This window comes from Sander vitreus, chromosome 8 (assembly GCF_031162955.1).
Source record: "Sander vitreus isolate 19-12246 chromosome 8, sanVit1, whole genome shotgun sequence".
Classification (NCBI taxonomy): Eukaryota; Metazoa; Chordata; class Actinopteri; order Perciformes; family Percidae; genus Sander; species Sander vitreus.
In genome coordinates this window covers 17,536,608-17,554,845 of record NC_135862.1, presented here as the reverse complement: position 1 = coordinate 17,554,845, position 18,238 = coordinate 17,536,608, and the positions used below count along the sequence as shown (strand labels likewise).

General features: G+C 39.1%; 1 protein-coding gene across 1 annotated transcript; it reads right to left on the bottom strand.

Moving 5' to 3' along the window:
• Positions 1-9,905: 9,905 nt before the first annotated feature.
• Positions 9,906-14,445, bottom strand: lmo2 (LIM domain only 2 (rhombotin-like 1)). The gene is made up of 3 exons (XM_078257252.1): positions 13,872-14,445; positions 11,745-11,960; positions 9,906-11,297 (listed from the first exon to the last, which is right to left on the bottom strand). The coding sequence occupies exons 1-3, from the start codon at positions 13,910-13,912 to the stop codon at positions 11,072-11,074; spliced, it is 483 nt and encodes a 160-aa protein (XP_078113378.1). The 5' UTR covers positions 13,913-14,445; the 3' UTR covers positions 9,906-11,071.
• Positions 14,446-18,238: the final 3,793 nt, after the last annotated feature.

The window sequence follows — 18,238 nt, the reverse complement described above, 5'->3', positions numbered from 1 at the left end:
AATTACATCTAATCACTCAATTAGAGTCACATGGAGAAGCAGCATACGTTGTCTCAACTGAGCCACTGGACCCTGGATAACGGGTGGTGTGTTGTTGTTCGTGGGAAGTTTCCAAACAAGATGTCTGAAATGTTAGCACTGTGACAAGCGTCTCAATCACTGGCTGCAATCGGTTTTGTTTGACGACAACTTGGAAAAGCACCACCATGAACCTAAATCAAACACGGGCATTTTTCTAAAAACTACATCCCATTCATACAAACAGCTCACATAGTAGGAATTCACATAGTTAGATGGTACAGATTAAATGATACAGATTTCTTTAATATATATATAATAATTATATAACATCTGCCAAACCGTCTTTCAAGTTAGACAGTTATTCAAATGTATTTATTTATAATTGAATATAATTAGTGTCCAGACTTTACAAAGAATCATGTGATCAGCAAAAATTATCCTGTGAGAGAAAAGAGTTAGGAAGAGAATCGTCAGACTCAAGCTTGTCGGGTTGTCAACTAACATCTCAGTACAGTGCTTTGCCGAAGAATTGTTTTAATTTGAATGTGTCTGGGCTGAAGCAGTAGAAGACCCTGTCTCTTGTCAAATAACAACAAGACGATCAGTCTTCCCCGGGCAAGTGATCACCAACATTTCATAATTGAGGGTTCTGAAAATAGAATATGTTGCTAATGAATCATGTTGATATGCTCATGCTTGCATAAACAGCATGAGTATATGCATCCCTCCTACGTAGTGTCAGCTGTACAGGCTGATGTAATATCAAATCAACGTGAAAAAATATTTTTGCAAAACATTGTAGCACTTTTTTTAAATCTATTAAAAAAAAAAAATGCTATATCTATTCTGGAGGATGCCGGTGTCCTATCCTATCTATAGAGGTACATGTATGGTGAGTGCTTATCTCTTAGGGTTTCCATTAGTAATTATTGTCCTTATCAGTTAATCTGCTGGTTATCTTCTTGATAAATCAACATGAGATGATTCAATTGATTTCAAATTGTTGCATTATACCATTAAAATGGTCCATCCTACATGGGATTGCATGACACACCACAATAGGACATAAATAACAGCTTTGACATTCATGTTCTAAAGAAAAGCAATACTGCATGTAGTTCTTGAATCGAAGGGAAAAAATGAAAAACATGTTTTTCACAAAAAAAATAATGTAAAGTTACTTATACAACACGTTTGTTTCTAATGACCAGGCAATGTCCAAATACTTACACAGAGCAAAAGTGTCACAAAGTGTTTTCATAATTTCAACATTTTCCTAAAGAAAGTATTTTTGTTTTGTTTTTACTGTATAACCTCTGTCTAAAGTTATGATACAGAAATAGTAAAAATGGCCATTACAGTTTTGAATGTTCAGTTGACATTTTCATGTTGCTTGTTTTGTCTAAGCCTAAAACTTAAAGCCACTGAGGGGCTGCTATGCGGACTTAAACAATCAAACAAACAAACAAACAAACAAACAGTCACGCGCTCTCTTCTACCGGACACCGCTCAGTAGTCTCCTGTTGAAATCACAGACTCCAATAGTCATCGTTGCATTTTGCTGGGCATTTATTGATCACAAAGTTCTTCATATCAACGTGCAAGAAACCATGTGTCCATCAAGCTCCATCAACAAACATTTCATCATCCACATGAGCGTTGCGCACTGTAGCGATTTGATGCGGTCAAAAACAGTTTGTGCTCCTTCGCTTAACAGCACCCCTAGTTACCTGTTCCTATAGGTTCCTACCTATATAGACTTCACTCATATGCCTACCAGTGCCACCAGTGGACAATTTGTGTCCTACACCCAAACCAATGAAAATGGCTCTTACACCAACCATATTCATATTACCAAAGCAAGAAAATGCAGCAAATCTTCATCTTCGTATTTTTAGATGTTGGAACCATGAATCTTTGGTCACTTTTGCTTGAAAAATGACTTAAACAACAAATTGATTGTCAAAATAGTTTTTGGTGATTAGCCAGTTGATTAATCAACTAATTATTTAAACTGTAGTTTACGTTAATAAATGCAATTTGGTGCCATTTTTTTGTGCATATAATCAAACATTATAAAGTATGTGAAATCACTTCTCCTGTTGGATAACCAGCAGGATCTGGTAGAACGATGTATCTGTATTTATCATTATAATCAGACAGAAACATCTTAATCATATGTTCATATTGCAACAAAGTAAATTACATAATATTTGGGAGGAATGGGTAATTTATTGGCATAGTTCCCCATGTATGTCTAAGGCCTTATGCAGGGTCATTGCCAAGGTTTTTTCAATCTATACAAGTTCCATGTGGAGATCTACTGTGGCTGCAGCCGGTTGGGTGTTGAGAGGCAGCAGTGAGTGAGGAGGAAATGGGGTCTGGCATGTTGACTCAGGAGTAAATCCCCCCGGACTTCTCAAAAGGCTGCTATTAGTGTTTAATCATCCTGCGATCGTGGATACACTCTAAAGCTGAGAGGGATGACTGATGAGCATGCAGCATACAAACTGTAGGCATCAACTCATCCAGAAGCTGCAATCAACGCTTTGGATGGATGAGTGCAATCCAATGATGAGGAAACAAAATAGGCCTTGAAAAAAGTAAAGTTACACTCTTCTTTCCACATTTCACACTTCCTATTTTATTAAAAACGGGCCTGCTTTGGAACAATTGGTGTGTGAAGCCATTATATTATACTAAATGATACTTAAATGGCCAGTGCAAGTTATTCTTCCTCGGAGTTATATTTTATTATACCTCAAATTCTCAAGGCCTTTGCAACAGTGTTTTCAATCTCTCAACAAGCCAGGCTCTTAGTTTTCATTATGCCTAGCTTATTTTTTAGACAAAGGGCCTATTCTTCAGCAAAAGGCAGAGCACCAGTGAATTGTTTCAAGGACATTTGCATAATGCTTAGTGACTATGAGTCTCTATTTTAAGATGAATCTTTTCCAGGCATGGCTGCTTGAGCTACCAGGGAAAAGAGAAAAGAACAAGTGTGGAGAGAAATGGACTATCAAAGGAAAGAACTGAGCTTTCATGTTAGGACACTTTGATTGTGTTACAGATTGGTTCCAGGTGAGGCAACTCTGAAAGAGAGGAAATCCAAGGGAAGAGAGAAATGCTTAACTAAGGATGGCATTGCCGGGATTTAAGCATTAAGGGAAGATTTAGAACAGCAGGTGTAGAGAATCGATGACGCTCAAATATTTTATATTGTGGTGGGTGGCAACTCCCTGCAGTGCTTCAACAGTTGTTTTTTTTATCATAGACAAGATTTTCACAGACGAAAACCAGTGGTGGCAAGTAACTAAGTACATTTACTCAAGTACTGTACATACGTACAGTTTTGAAGTATTTGTACTTGAGTGTTTCCTTTGTATGTAACTTTATACTTACTACTCCACTACATTTCAGAGTTGAATATTGTACCTTTTCTTCCACTACATTTATTTGGCAGCTGTAGTTACTACTTATATTGCAGATTAGGATTTTACACATAAGACATGTAATCAGCTTCATTAGTTCTACAACTAACGATTATTTTCATTATCGAGTAATCTGTCCATGATTTTCTGATTACGACTAATCGATTAAACGACTAATCGTTGCAACTCATGGAATAGCTTATTAAATATTATACATTTAGATGAAACTACCCAGGATACAAAGCAGTTAAAATTGGCCACATCTTAACCAGCTACAACATAAAAGGGATGCTTACACACACACACACACACACACACACACACACACACACACACACACACACACACACACACGCAGGCTTTTACTTGGAGTCAAGTATTTTTGCTTCTTCCATCACTGAAAAAAGCAATATGAAGCCTGCAAATGTGTAATTTAAAATCCCTGCCCAGTTGGTCGTGATCTGTCCAACCGTCCTGCCAGTGTTCTTGCCTGCGCTGGCTCTCTGCAGTGATTGGAAGCAGGCATTGCGTGGGAAGTCCAATTAGAGACGGAAATTGCACTGAGCCCGACGCTGTGTAGCCACAAGTTTGCCGCATGGTCACTTACCTGCACATCTGCACTGATTTTTTAAAAGCAGTAGCCACCTTTTTCCACCACCTTAATTGGAATTTCCATCGCTGATTGCTTGAAAGAGAAACACACTGTTACGGTCTGCTTCCTGGTAACGGTCTGGCTTTTCACTGATGTCTGATGAGAAGGAGGTGGGAGTCAGGTTTAGATTTATACCAGGAGGTCTTTTTTTTATGCTCATCTAAATAAAGCAGGTCCAAACTTACGAGGTCCCCACAATGTGTGGTGCAAGAGGTCACCTACTGTCACTGAAATAATGTGTAGATAAAATATGATATACATGATAGTGTTGGGTTTTAATGAGAACATGGGGGATTGTTGGCCAAATGAAAAGAAACCACAGGAATAAATCACTAAATTGTTAATAACTGAAATAGCTTACGTATTCACATGTAAAAGAGAATAAATCACAAACATTATGTAAGATTCTCACTTGTGAAAATCATTTTTCTACTTTATTGGACAGGTTTACTCTTTATAACGAGCCACTCTCTCTGCTTGCAGCACAGAGAAACTTCACCTTTGACCCGTAACACCGTATCCACTTACTCATGGTCATACTGAACTCTCGAGAATGTTTTCATGTGTCATGTTGGTTCATTTTCTTGGCAATTCATCCATGAAAGTACAACAAGTCAGTAGTATGAGTTATAAAACGCATAACATCCATGATTTCAGTTTCTAATCTATACTATGTGGTCTTGACATGCCGCTACATTTATTATTCTGCAATATTGCTTCTTGCCTGTGTCAGTGAAAGAGAAAAAAAAATGGTTCTCCTATCACCCCACCCATTACATTTTTTCCCCCATCCCATAAGGGCAGCATGTTTGACGCAGGTCTTGGGACAGAGCCTCATGTGCTATGTGTAGTTGGTTCATCAGAAGCCAGGAACACTGCTCAACATATGGGGATCATTTTAGGGAGGAAAAATGACTTATGGCCAAAGAAACGTATGTAAAAAACATACAGTAGATTGGCTCAAAACAGATTTACTACACTAGTATCTCAGTGTATGCATGTGTTCAGACAAACTGCTTTGACAGTGGTGGAATGTAACAAAGTACATTTACTAAACTGCTATGTGACATCTTGGGAAATTTGCTTATTCGTTTTCTTACCGAGTTAGATGAGAAGATCGATAACAATCTTATGTTTGTACACTGAATATGAAGCCACAGCAAACAGCCTGTTAGCTTAGCTTAGCACAAAGGCTGGAAAAAAGGGAAGCAGCTGGCCTGGCTCTGTCCAATGGTAACAAAATCTGCCCACAAGCACCTACAGACAATTTGGGGCCAGGCAACCAGGAAGAGGAGAGTCCAGGAAGTTACTGGTGCCACATATCCCCCTGTAAAATTATTATTTTTACTCTTTTTTGTACAGCTCAAATCAGCTATATTTTATATATAGCTATATATTTTATATATGAAATCATTTTTTATACCTTTGGACAGAACCATGCAAGCTGTTTCACCCTGTTTTCAGTCTTTGTGCTAAGCTAAGCTAACCAGCTGCTTGTGGTAGCCTCATATTTACTAGTGCTATTGATCTTCACATTTACCTCTCAGTAAGAGTGCAAACAAGGATACTTCCCAAAATGTAGAACTATTCCTTTATGAACAAATGTGCAGTTATTTTGCGTGGTATTCCCACTTTATGCTACTTTACACTTACACTACAGGTCAGGAAGAAATATTATACATTTCACTACACCACATTTATCTGACAAATAAAGTTACTACACATTAAGATACATATAAAACATACGCTCATCTTGTAAAATGTGGTGTATTTACACTGATTTAACTACAGTATAGAACATTAGCTCCATCTTGACCAACTACAATGTAAAATGCTTATACATTAATGCATCAGTATTAACCATTCAATAATATAATATATTATAGATAACACCCACAGGGATAATTGTTCTGCATTGAATACTTTTATTTTTGATACTTTAAGTAACTTTTTCTGATTATGCTCTGTGCTCTAGTCCCTAGTCTCTCTGCAGGCTTTGGCATGAAGGCTGAAGCAGTAAACATAATAATAATCACAGAATCCATCACATCACACATATATACACAAGGCTGATGGGAAGGTAGATGAAAATGGTTGAGAGAGATTGTGTGAGGTAGGAAGAGAGAAAATATAAGGTGGCAGAAAAGTCGAGGTGGAGGCAGCTCAGTTTTGGCATTTTTCTGGGGCCCCAGAGGTCTCCTACATAATAAATCCACAGCACATATTTAATCCAGTCAGAGGACAAGCCCGGCGAGAGCTAAAGGATGCACGCTTATTACTCACCTATCCACCTCTAAATGTGCTGCCGTTACCCCATAACCCCCACCCCCCAAAAAACTCTATTCCCACAGCCTGTCCTCCATCCAGACTGCAGGCGCTACAGGCTATCAGAGAATCGGAGCAGGAATGTGACTCCTGACAGACACATCTCTCAGGACCACAGACTGAATATGTTCCCAATTAGCTCCATCTGATAAAGTGTGAGTGCAAGGGAAACCCAAAGCGGGCATGATCAATAGCACTTGACTCATTTTGTCAGATGGGTTTGACATTGACAGGCCGCGCTGTGATTAATCACCACGGTGCTGCAGATAATTGTCCAACCACATCTTCCTTTGTAGGTGTTGTTGAACTCTCACTGTCATGTCTGTAGTGCTTTGAATATGGCTCGTCACTTTCAGTTCAGTTCTAATTATTCTTTTCTTGAACTGGCATCCATACGAAAACCAGCTTTCCCCTAATCTGCCTGTCAGTTATTTTACACACACACACACACACACACACACACACACACACACACACACACACACACACACACACACACACACACACACACTTTTCTTGTGCATTTTCCCCAAGAACATCTACCTGGACCAGAACCGCCATCTGGTGTTCACACTGCACACTGCAGCAGAGTGAGGTCGATGTGTGGTGGTTGTTTCAGTGGGTTGAGTTATTTGATAAAAACAAGCTGCGAGCCTTGCGGTTTCATCCTCAGAAGGTCTCCTTGGTTTTCATGCCCACAGCTGGATGTTTTTAGGTTTACCCGTACGGGCTGCTGTGACATGGGCACTGGAGATGAAACAGGCCTCCCTCAGCACACAAACACGGCACTACACTCCTGGCCTTGTGTACAGCTGGTAGGGATGACACAAGAGGCACAGGGCTGTATTGAGTCCTGCTGAGGCTGCTGTGCAAGTCAGGGCAGTGCTCTGGTAAAGCTCAGCCTGCAGGGCAACAGAGGAGAGCTGGCCGATGGAACGCAGGCCGCTTGGCTGATGCTGTGGGTCTCTGTAGGCCGGTGTGTTGTGTGTGTGAATGTCGTGAGATGAGACCTGGCTTCCCCTCAGCTCCAGTCTCATTAAACTCAGTGAACTCTTTGTAGAAAGGGTGCCACAGATAAAGAGTACAACACCCTCCTTTAACACTCACATTTGGGAGTCCCAGCTTTCCTTGACAGCTCAAAAAACATACTTAACGTTGACTATCAGCTTGAAACTTAATAACTTTTCCTGATTGTATGATAATTGCTTATGAACATGTTTTTGTACTGATGCCATGCCTGAGAAAAATGTGCTTTACTTCAGTTTGAGGTCCAGCTGTAAATAAGAGTCTACAGTCATGCTAGTGGCTATTTGAGGCTGTGAGTCAGCACAGCAGTGCTTGGACTTGGGTTTACCATGTTATCATGCTAACATTTGCTATTTTGATTGAGAGTGATTAGCAGTAATCACTAACTATAGATGAGGCTGAGTGTAATTCATTTTGCAGGTATAATTTGCATTATGTAATATAAAAGTAAACCAGATGATGGAGCCAGATGAAAAGTTTAGGGATCATCAAAGTTCTATTATGAAGTATTATGAATGTCTGTACAAAATGTCATTCAAAGTAAGAGAAATCACCTTTTAGGGTTCATCCTCCAGGTACCATGGGTATCTGTAGCACATTGTATGCCAATGCATCCAACAGTTTTCAAGATATGTTACTAAAAGCCCAAAATGTCAACCTTCTGGTGGTGCTAGAGGAAAGTCAGGGAATCACTAAAGTTAGTTGGATTTATCCTCTGAGGACCTTTAATGTCCGTATAAAATGTCACCTTAATCCATTCAATCACTGTTGAGATTTTTCAGTCTGGACCGATCGACCAACAGATCAACATTCCCATCCTAAGAGCCATGCTGCTATCATGGCTGAAAAGGGTTATCTATCTGTCTGTTGGCATGTCTGTTATTGACATTATACAGTATAATAGTTTGTTCATAAGAGATCGAACAGGGGACAAGAGTTAATTGACCTCAAACAACATCACTGTGTAGGACATCACTTTGTCTGTAAATGACAAATAAAAGGAATAGTTGTTCATGCTTTGCCTAAATGACGAATGAAGAAACAAAAATAATATATGAAGGAAAGATTTCTGGGTTTTGCAATTATTTTTTACACACAGCATTGAGGTTTATGAGACCTCAAACAATGAGGAAGTAATGTCAACAAAGCACAGGGGTTAACAGCCTTATGTCACCAGTGTTGTAGATGTTTTAGACTGCTGAGCTGCTTCCAATACTATTGTTTATGTAGTTACTATGTTATTTATTCACCACACATATCTTAAGCCTGGTGTTCAATATGGAGCTGATTTGTTGTTGAGACCACCGTGTAGTAGATTTTTCTTTGCAGCCATTCCTCAAGCATTGCTTAATGCCACACTGACGATTCTTGAGTCTGCAGACCTCCAAATGAGCAAAGGCCCAGTATCCCTATGTGTGCCTATACAGTATATTCCCATCTCTATTGTGGGAAAACGAGTTAGTTTCACCATAAGCATCTCTTTTAGCTAAAGCATCATCTAAGCCTGGGTGGGTTTTTAACTCTATCTGTTCCTTCGCTCCTCCCTCGTCTATGAATAAACTACTGTCAGGCCACGCTAGAGACACCATCCTGGATTGTTGTTGCTCTGCCTTTTTACCCTACTCTCCTGTTTTTCTCTCTCCTATGTCTATGTTGCAAATAACATTTTTCACCCACTTTTTAAAGTCACTTAACGCTGCTTCTCTTACCCACTAATACGGTGTGGTCAGGCGCCTTCGTGCCCAACCTCACACGCAAGAGCAATTTATGGATTCAATTATTGATGTTATGCCTGTAAATATAACGGGATGGCAGGAGGTTGTGGGATGGCACTGGAGGAACACGCCTTGTGGCTGTCAGAGTGAGTTGGCAGCTGGCAGACGTAAAGAAGAGAGCAGAAACTCTGTCAGGGTACCAGCTTTGAAGGAGGGGAAAGCTAGAGACAGTGAATGTTACAGGCCAAAACATCATGACTTCATTATCATTATTTCTTCTGTTTCTCTCCCAATAATTCATTCTCTCTTTTTGCCCTGCCAGGAGAGTTTATTATGAGAAAAAGCTGCATCCCACAATGGTTTTGCAATAATTACTAGTATAACGTCCAGCAGCTCTCCTTGGCCTGGCCAAAACAACCCTGATAACTGAACAGTTATTCATCGTTGGAATTTATGAATAAATAAATTTTTTAGTGACCTCTTGTGGCTAAGACTGGTATAACTACTACTTCACCATACAGAGCTACTGTTATTGTTTTAAACACAGCAACAGTCATAGCTGTGTTCTTTTTGGCACTGCATTGTGGGAGATCACTGTCCCTCAACAGTTTACTTAGAGTATAGTATACTAGAATTAGTAGTATGGATTGTTGTTGGTGTGTTGGTGTCTTAATTGTTCCTTTGAATGACTTTTAAGTTTCTCTGTAACTCACAGGAAGACACTCACGCCAAAGATTATCAATGTTTCTCTAATTGAAATTTATTTAAATATTCAAAAAGCCATGGGTGCATATGCATATCCAGAGAGGTGTAACAATTACAAAAGACAGACTAGAAACAGCTCCAAAGTCAGTCAAATCAGTATTGCATGGGATACCTCGATCACTAGAGGGTGTCACCAGTTGAACCTGGCAATACAGTGCAATCATTCTGATCAGGACTTTTCAATATGGACTTTGTATTCCATTTATAACATGAAAATCTGGTACTGCTTAATTTTACAGGTCTGTAATTTACTAATAAATTATCACTATTTTCCTAGGGAAGTTTCATACAAAACTAGTCATATAAAGAGAGTCAGTGCAGCAGGTTGAACATGCAAGTATAATTCAACATATATGAAATATTAAACTTCCAATAATGAATGAATAACGAATAAATATTTACTTGGATTTAAAATACAGCAGTTCCTTTGATGACGTTTCTATTTTCCTTATAATTAGTACCAGTGGTGGAATGTAAGTACATTTATTCAAGTATGTACTTAAGTACAATTTTGAGGTACTTGTACTTGAGTATTTCCATTTTCTGCTACTATATATTTCTACTCCAATAGCCTATGTTTCAGAGGGAAATATAGATATACAGAGGACTTTTTACTGTACTACATTTATTTGATCACTTAGGTTACTTTGCAGATTCAGATTAACAATACAAATATAGTAATAATTCTCAGGAAATTACCTATCCATAAAATAAAACCTCATTGAACACTTCAGACTCTGGACCAGACTGAGGTGATGAAACAGTGTTTGACTACAAGAAACTTGACAAAGATTTAGTTTTTGTTCATTGCTAAAGTTCTAAAATTCCAATGTGTATAACAAACGAGTATTATTGGATGTTTAAGTATTTCCAGTATTTAAGCATTTTTTGTATTTAAGGATGAAAGCCTTAGATGAAAAGCTTTGTTATTGCTGGTGCAGTCTTCATTAGTCTCCAGCAGGGAGCCATGCAGAGATATAGCTCTTTTAATGTTGAATTATTCCATGTAAATGTCAGATGCATGATAAAGCCTGCACAGGCTGCAAAAAAATCAGTTTACCAATGGTTTGTTCCCTTCAAAGCCAATATGGGAAAAAGACAGGGTGACACTCCATCATGTTGAGCAAGAGATTCTGCTAAACCATGTTGTTATTGTTGAGTTTGGTCCACTCAAATATGTCCTGCTCGCACACAATGTCTGAGTTGATGAGCAGGTAGCGGTCACCCACGCAGAAGTGCTTCTGGCAGGCGGCACACTTGAAGCACTCCAGATGGTAAACCTTGTCCCGCACACGCATTGTCATCTCAAATGCTCGAATCCTCTTCTCACAGGAAGCACAGAGACCGTCCTGACCAAAAAGCCTGAATGGATGAGAAGATATCAACATACTGAGAAGGAGATCGAAAACATGAAACTTTAAGGAATCCCTTGAGTCTCCATTTAACTACTGTGGATCTATTTCCCTGACCATATACCTATACTGGAATAATACTACTGATTTCTGTTTGTGGTCACTTAATTAAACACAACTTTATCCAGGACTACTGGTGTATTTGTAAGTATTTATAGCACCAGAACAGTGTATGTGACTCAAAGTGCCCATGTTCATCGTAGGGAAGAAACATGTCACCTAATGCAACAATGTTGCTCACTGATGATTGACAGCAATGGGGGTCTGGCTATGACAGGCTTCGGCTACATAGACATACTTGTTGGTCTTTGGATTTGATGATAATAAGAACAAAACTGCTAACTAACAAACCACTTGATTAAATCATGATGTTACAACATTGCACCATCAGACCAACCTGAGGTAGTCTCTCCGACATAATTTTCTTCCCAGCTTGTAGTAGAGCCGGCGGCCCACCTCCCCGAGTCGACAACCACACAGGTCGCAGCTCAGGCAGTCCTCATGCCAGTACTGCTCGATGGCCTTTAGGAAGAATCTGTCACCGATGCTCTGCTGACACCCACCACACGTCAGCAGAGACGGGGGCATCTGGAGGACCTCATCCACGGGCTCCCTAGACCAGAAAGAAAACTGGTCAGAAAAACAAATATATCCTAGGGATACACCGTTAGTTATCTACAAAAGAATATGATTGAACATTTTTTTGTTAATTTGTTCATATTTTGAGATTTTCAAAATAATAGAGCTTAGAGCCCAGACTTTCAAAATGGTCTCACAATGCCATGTATTGGTCCACTGATTCTAATCTGTCCATCCTGAGTTACTTACAGTTGCAGTTTGATGCTGTCCACCTGAGGGAGCCATTGGATATTGTAAAATATATTACTCTAGCCACAAGGCAAGGCAACTTTATTTATATAGTACATTTCAGCGCAGGGCAACTCAAAGTGCTTTACATAAAACATTAAAAAGCAAAGAGCAAGATAGGAAATAAAAAATAAAGTGAAATATTGGGCGAATACAAATATAATACAAGATGAAATACAAGAATAAAATTTACAGTTCAGTATAAAATGTATACGAAATAAAATAGAAGAATAAAATTAACAGCTCAATTAAAAAAATTAAGAATAGGCAACATCAAAAAGAAAGGTCTTTTGCCTTAATTTAAAAGAGCTGAGAGTCGCGGCTGACCTGCAGCTTTCTGGAAGTTTGTTCCAAATATATGGAGTGTAAAAACTAAAAGCTGCTTCCCCCTGTTTAGTTCTGGATCTGGGGACATCAAGCAGACCTGTCCCAGATGACCTGAGAGGTCTGGGTGGTTCATAGTGCACTAACAGATCAGAAATATATTTTGGCCCTTAGACATTTAGGGATTTATATACCAGCAGAAGTATTTTGAAGTCTATTCTTTGAGGCACAGGAAGCCAGTGTAAAGACTTGAGAACTGGAGTAATGTGATCCACTTTCTTGGTCTTAGTTAGAACTCGGGCAGCAGCATTTTGAATCAGCTGCAGCTGTCTAATTGATTTTTTAGGGAGACCTGTAAGGACACTATTACAATAGTCAAGTCTACCAAAAATAAAAGCATGGACAAGTTTTTCTAAGTCCTGTTGAGACATAAGTCCTCTAATCCTTGATATATTCTTAAAATGGTAATAGGCAGATGTTGTTATTGTCTTAATGTGGCTGTTGAAATTCAGGTCTGGGTCCATGACTACACCTAGATTTTTTGCTTTGTCTGTTGTTTTCAACATTGCCGCTTGAAGCTGAGTGCTGTCCTTCAATCGTTCGTCCTTTGCTAAAACAAAACAAATGCTACTTTATTAATCCCTTACAATTCAATTTTGCCGTTTTCTTTCCCATTAGGAAGCTTACATTTTAACATTAAGCTTGTATATACAATATACAGATGATCTTATACATCGTCTGTATATGTATATTGTATATGTTGTTCCAATTCTTCATTGATGATGGTTAGTGAAATATTCAAACCCAAGACCTCTTCATGTTTTTTTGTGGCTTCACCAATAATCAAATGTAAATGTTGATGTCTTGTGCATCAGCTCAAAGCCTGACAAATTTGGTATTTCATTTTTCCACTAGAATTTCGAATAAAGTTCATCATGTTTAAATAATGTTTGGATGCACATGTTTTAAATTACTGACCCTTGGCAGGCAGCTGCTTTTGAAGGAGAAAGCCCTCTTATATACAGCATATTATGCTTTTATGCAAAATAGACTATACTAAACCGCCTGCAGACTTAAATATCTTAGGCTACCTTTAGGACCCTTCACTCACACACTGAACTTTTTCTTACTTGAGCTATTTTTATTCCCTGTTAAACACACTTTTAACAATCTGCTTCTGGACATGAACGTGGTCATTTTTCTTGCCCATCAGCAGGACAATCCTGACCTATCAGCCATCTGCAGTTATAGTCACAATGATGATGCATGCGTCCTTGAATGTCTTTTTATATCAGAAATAATAATATTGCCTGTTTATGCCTAAGCTACTTACTCATTGGCTTCCAGTGTCTTCCTCTCTATAGTGGATGCCATGTCTAAGATATGATGTCCAGCCGGATCCAGATTAGGTTTCAGAGTCCACAGCAGCGGCTACCTGTGAAGCTGCCTGCGGGCAGACCGAAGCCAAGACGCGCTGCACCTGCTCCCACAGCCCACAGTTTAAGCTTTTCGTGTGTTAAATTAATAAGCAATTGAGGAAATGGCCGCAAGAGAAGGCAATTTCGCTGTAAACAGCTAAGCGATGATGGAGGAGACTGTCATCATTTCCTAAGGCAATGACCCGCGGTGACACTATCATGTCTAACAAGTCTATATTTGATCATCCTGCAGCGACTTTGCGGACTATCCGTTTTGTAAATTAAAACACCATCAATCCGATCAAAAGGTCACTTGCGGGGATCTCCGTGCCCGTGCGTCTTTTTTAACTGAGCGGGCTGCAGACGCGCTCCACTGTATGCAGCCGTGGTCACCGTTATTGTGCGGCAGCAGCATCGTGTTTAAATACGTCGGGCTCCCTCGGTCTCTGCTTTCGTTTCCCTCTTCCTGCTCACGACTGTTTGACAATGGGGGGAAATCGGTCTTAAAGCGACAGCTAAACACTGCACAGCCTGCTCTGTCAGGCCAAGCGGGGAGTTTTAGGTCGTGACTGAGACTAATGAGTTCATTATAGGATATGCTTTGCTTCACCAAAGTGCCGATAGGACAAAAGATAAAGAGTGGCATGATACAATTAGTACAGGCTTCGTGTATTTTCTTGGTAAATACAGTGGACTGTAATTAACAGGGACGAGAAAATGTAGTCTGTAGAGAGTTGTTCCACTTTCAAATGAAGATTTAAACCTTTATAAAGGATTTATAGTTAATAAATAATGTCATAGGCCCCTAATGTTTTATAGATCAGTTGGCCTATATGACATTAATTAGAACAACTTTTGGGTTAACAAGTTGTGAAACCTCTCTCTGGCTGGTGAGTCATTAACAGTGGTGGAAAATAACTAGATTCACTCAAGTAGCCTACTGTATTGCAGTACAATTTTGAGGTAGTATACTTGTAGGCTTACTTTGCTACTTCATACTTCTACTCCATTCATAGGGAAATATTGTACTTCACTACTTTTATTTAAAAGTTAACATTATTAGTTACTTTGATTTCACATAAAAACGTGATTAATTTGTAAAATATATAATTATATATATTACAGATCAGAGGTACTGCATAACCACACAGGTGTTTTCTATTATGTGGCTGATTAGACCTATTCAGGCTGAAGTTGTACACATCTATGTTGGGATTTAAATAAGGTCACCAATTTGTAACTTGTCCCACAACAAAACTAACAGGAAAACCCCTAAAATTCCCAAATCATTATTCTTTTTTATCTTGTTGCACAAAACTGTGTGCACAAAAGATTAAAGATTCGACATTGAGGGCTCCAGAATTTAACATTCTGGTTCTGCATAATGAGTACTTTTATTTTTGATACTTTAAGTAGGCATTGCATCACATAATTATGTCAACATAAGTTCATAAATTGCAGTTTCCAATATATATATTCATCTTTTTTCCCTCTAGGGTTGTCTTCTTACAGAGCTTTTCGATTACAAGATAGGCCTACAAACTAGTAAACTGGTGGAGGAGAGAAGATGACTAATGCTATAAAATACCCCAAAATATGATCTTTTGAAAGTTGTTTCTGAGAAATGAATGCAATTATATTTGTAGTTGGTGTCCTCACAGCCTTTCTCTTTCAAACCAGAGCTGCTGTGGGCTCTTCCTCTTATCTGCTGCCAATGCCTCGAGGCTGCCTGCAGGAGGGAGGGACACTGACAGCAGTTGGACTGGGCAGGGAGATAAAGCACCTCAACTCAGCTCCTCAGCCAGATGCAATGGTGCAAGATTGCAGGCAAACTCTAAATTCAGGTTGAATGCACCCTTGGGCTAAACAGTTGTTGGACTGTGTAGGCTCACTGAATAGATACAGGGGCCCAGAAGCAAGGTGAGCATGGCACCGTGTTGTGCCAGCTACACAGAAAGCAGAGCAGCTTGACAGAGATAAAACTCACTTCATATCCCTCAAATGAAAAACATTTTCAATGCAAGGTTTTTGCCTACTGTCTTTGTACAAAATAACAGCACAGTGCAAGGGCTATGGTGATTTTCTTAGTCTTAACAAAATAAAAAATGCCACACATTTGAACCCTAAAATCTCCCCTTTTACTTCCTTTAGGTAATCTCACCACCAGGTCCACTCTGCAGCTGATCTGGAACTTTCCATCATATCACACAATCTTCCTCAGCCAAAAGAGTTTGCAGTTGTCATTTCAATGTAAATGTTCAAATACCCATTTTTTATTAGCACTTTAAGGATCTATCGTCCATGTTGGTTTACAAATTGAGATTTAAAGTTTTTTTAAAGTCTTGACAATCTTTCCACATGGTCTACTCTGTAGCTGTTATGGAGTTTTGGATCGTATCACGCAATCAGTCTCAACTTTTAAGCCATAGACGAGAAGTACTTAAATAAATTAAATAATGGAAATGTGAAACATTTATATTTCATCATCATATTACATCTCCTGAGGAAGATGGTGCGATACAGTTGAACGCTCCAGCTTAGCTACTGGGTGGACCTTTTCATAAGAGTTTTTTGTCAACTGCTGTTTCCAAGGTCAATAATGAACTTTCAATCTCAATGTCTCTAAAGTAGATTAAACATTGTTTAACTAGCAACAATCTGATCACATAGCAATACTGTATACTCTGTATCTACTTATTCCAACACTGCATTCAAGCTATGTGACAATACATCATTATCAACATTATCAACATCTGCACAGTTACATGAAATGTATTTTGCATAATTCTTTGTCTATAGAATTCTTGGCTTCTCAACAGGAATTTAAAAGAAAGTTTAGTGGGTTTGTACAGTGTTTATTTTCACACGTCTTTGCAATGATGAACACAACTGATAGTCTATGAGGAGCTTAATCAGAAGCAATTAATCAGAAGTACACATCATTACCATGATGTCTCAACCCTGCAAAATGTCATGTTGCACAATCGCAAAGCTCAACGAGAAACAAGAGAAGAGAAAGTTAGTACTGATATGACACCCAAGTCATACTTCCTGTGGAGTTGACTGAGAAAGCCCAGAGGATGTGCAACTGGCATGCAGAGATGAAGCTTTCCTGTGGGGTTGGTGCACACTGTAATCACTTCCTACCCCCTCTCTCACGTGCATGATGGCACCCCTCACATGGCTTCCCAGATAGACAGGTTGACTTCAGATGGTCAAGTACGATAGGAGTAACACTGCTTACAGAGCACCATAAAAACTAGCTTCTGCTCATTAGGCTTCCTAAATGTCACCAGAAAGCACATGTAAACTTCATGTCTCAATCTGAATTTTCAAAATAAGATCTGTACATATGTCATGGGCAAGCGGACAATCTTTTCCACTTTTATTCCAATTTAAGGTAGAATTTGGGGAACAAACAGTTAAGAATGTACAACCTTTTGGGAAGTGGTGTCACTCATGTCCAGTTTCCTGTTTTGCCTGTTTGGTACTGAGAGTATAATGGAGTTGAAAGCAGTGTGGAATTTGAAGGCAGCTGGAAAATGAGTGTCAGCACTAAGCAAACATACTATACAGCTATTTCTCTTATTATTCAGCAACTTATGTGAACGTATTACAAGTTACAACTTCCTCTACTAAATAGCAAAGCATAGCAAGGCTGTTGCAGGAAATACAACCAATATCCACCAGCTTGCTGAATCATAGATGGCTCGTTAAATAGATATCATTAGTAGTGGAATAAAGATGGTTATCCATACATCATGGACTATCTGGGCACAGGCTTGCAGGCTGATTTCCTGAAATAAGGGGACTCTGGATGTATTGTTGACGCTTTGATAGCACGAACTCTGGAACAGCAATAGCAAAGCCAACCGCTTCCTGCCTAATCTGAAATGAAGTGATAATTGGCAACTGTTTCAGGACAACTAAGGTGGGAATATTTTATTGTTCACTGTTACCACATGGGTTTAAATTAGAGTGGGATTCATTATAAGTTTTATGGTGAGTCTTAAAATGTCAAGGTGTAAAGGTCAGAGGTCAGACGAGGAAACACCCTGGAATTCTTTTAGAAAATGGCCGGTGGACTGTGTTCAGTGTTGTTGTTTGATTGAAATACAGCAGGCTGCGGAAATGAGTCACTCGTTGAAAGGGAGCTTCACTTACCCTTGGGATCCTCCCATAATCAGTATTATCCCTAAAAGAAAACACTTTCAGTGGAACAGTGCAATCAAAAAGCTGTGCAGCCATGTTAACTGTTTCCTGTATTTGGCAAAACAAAAGA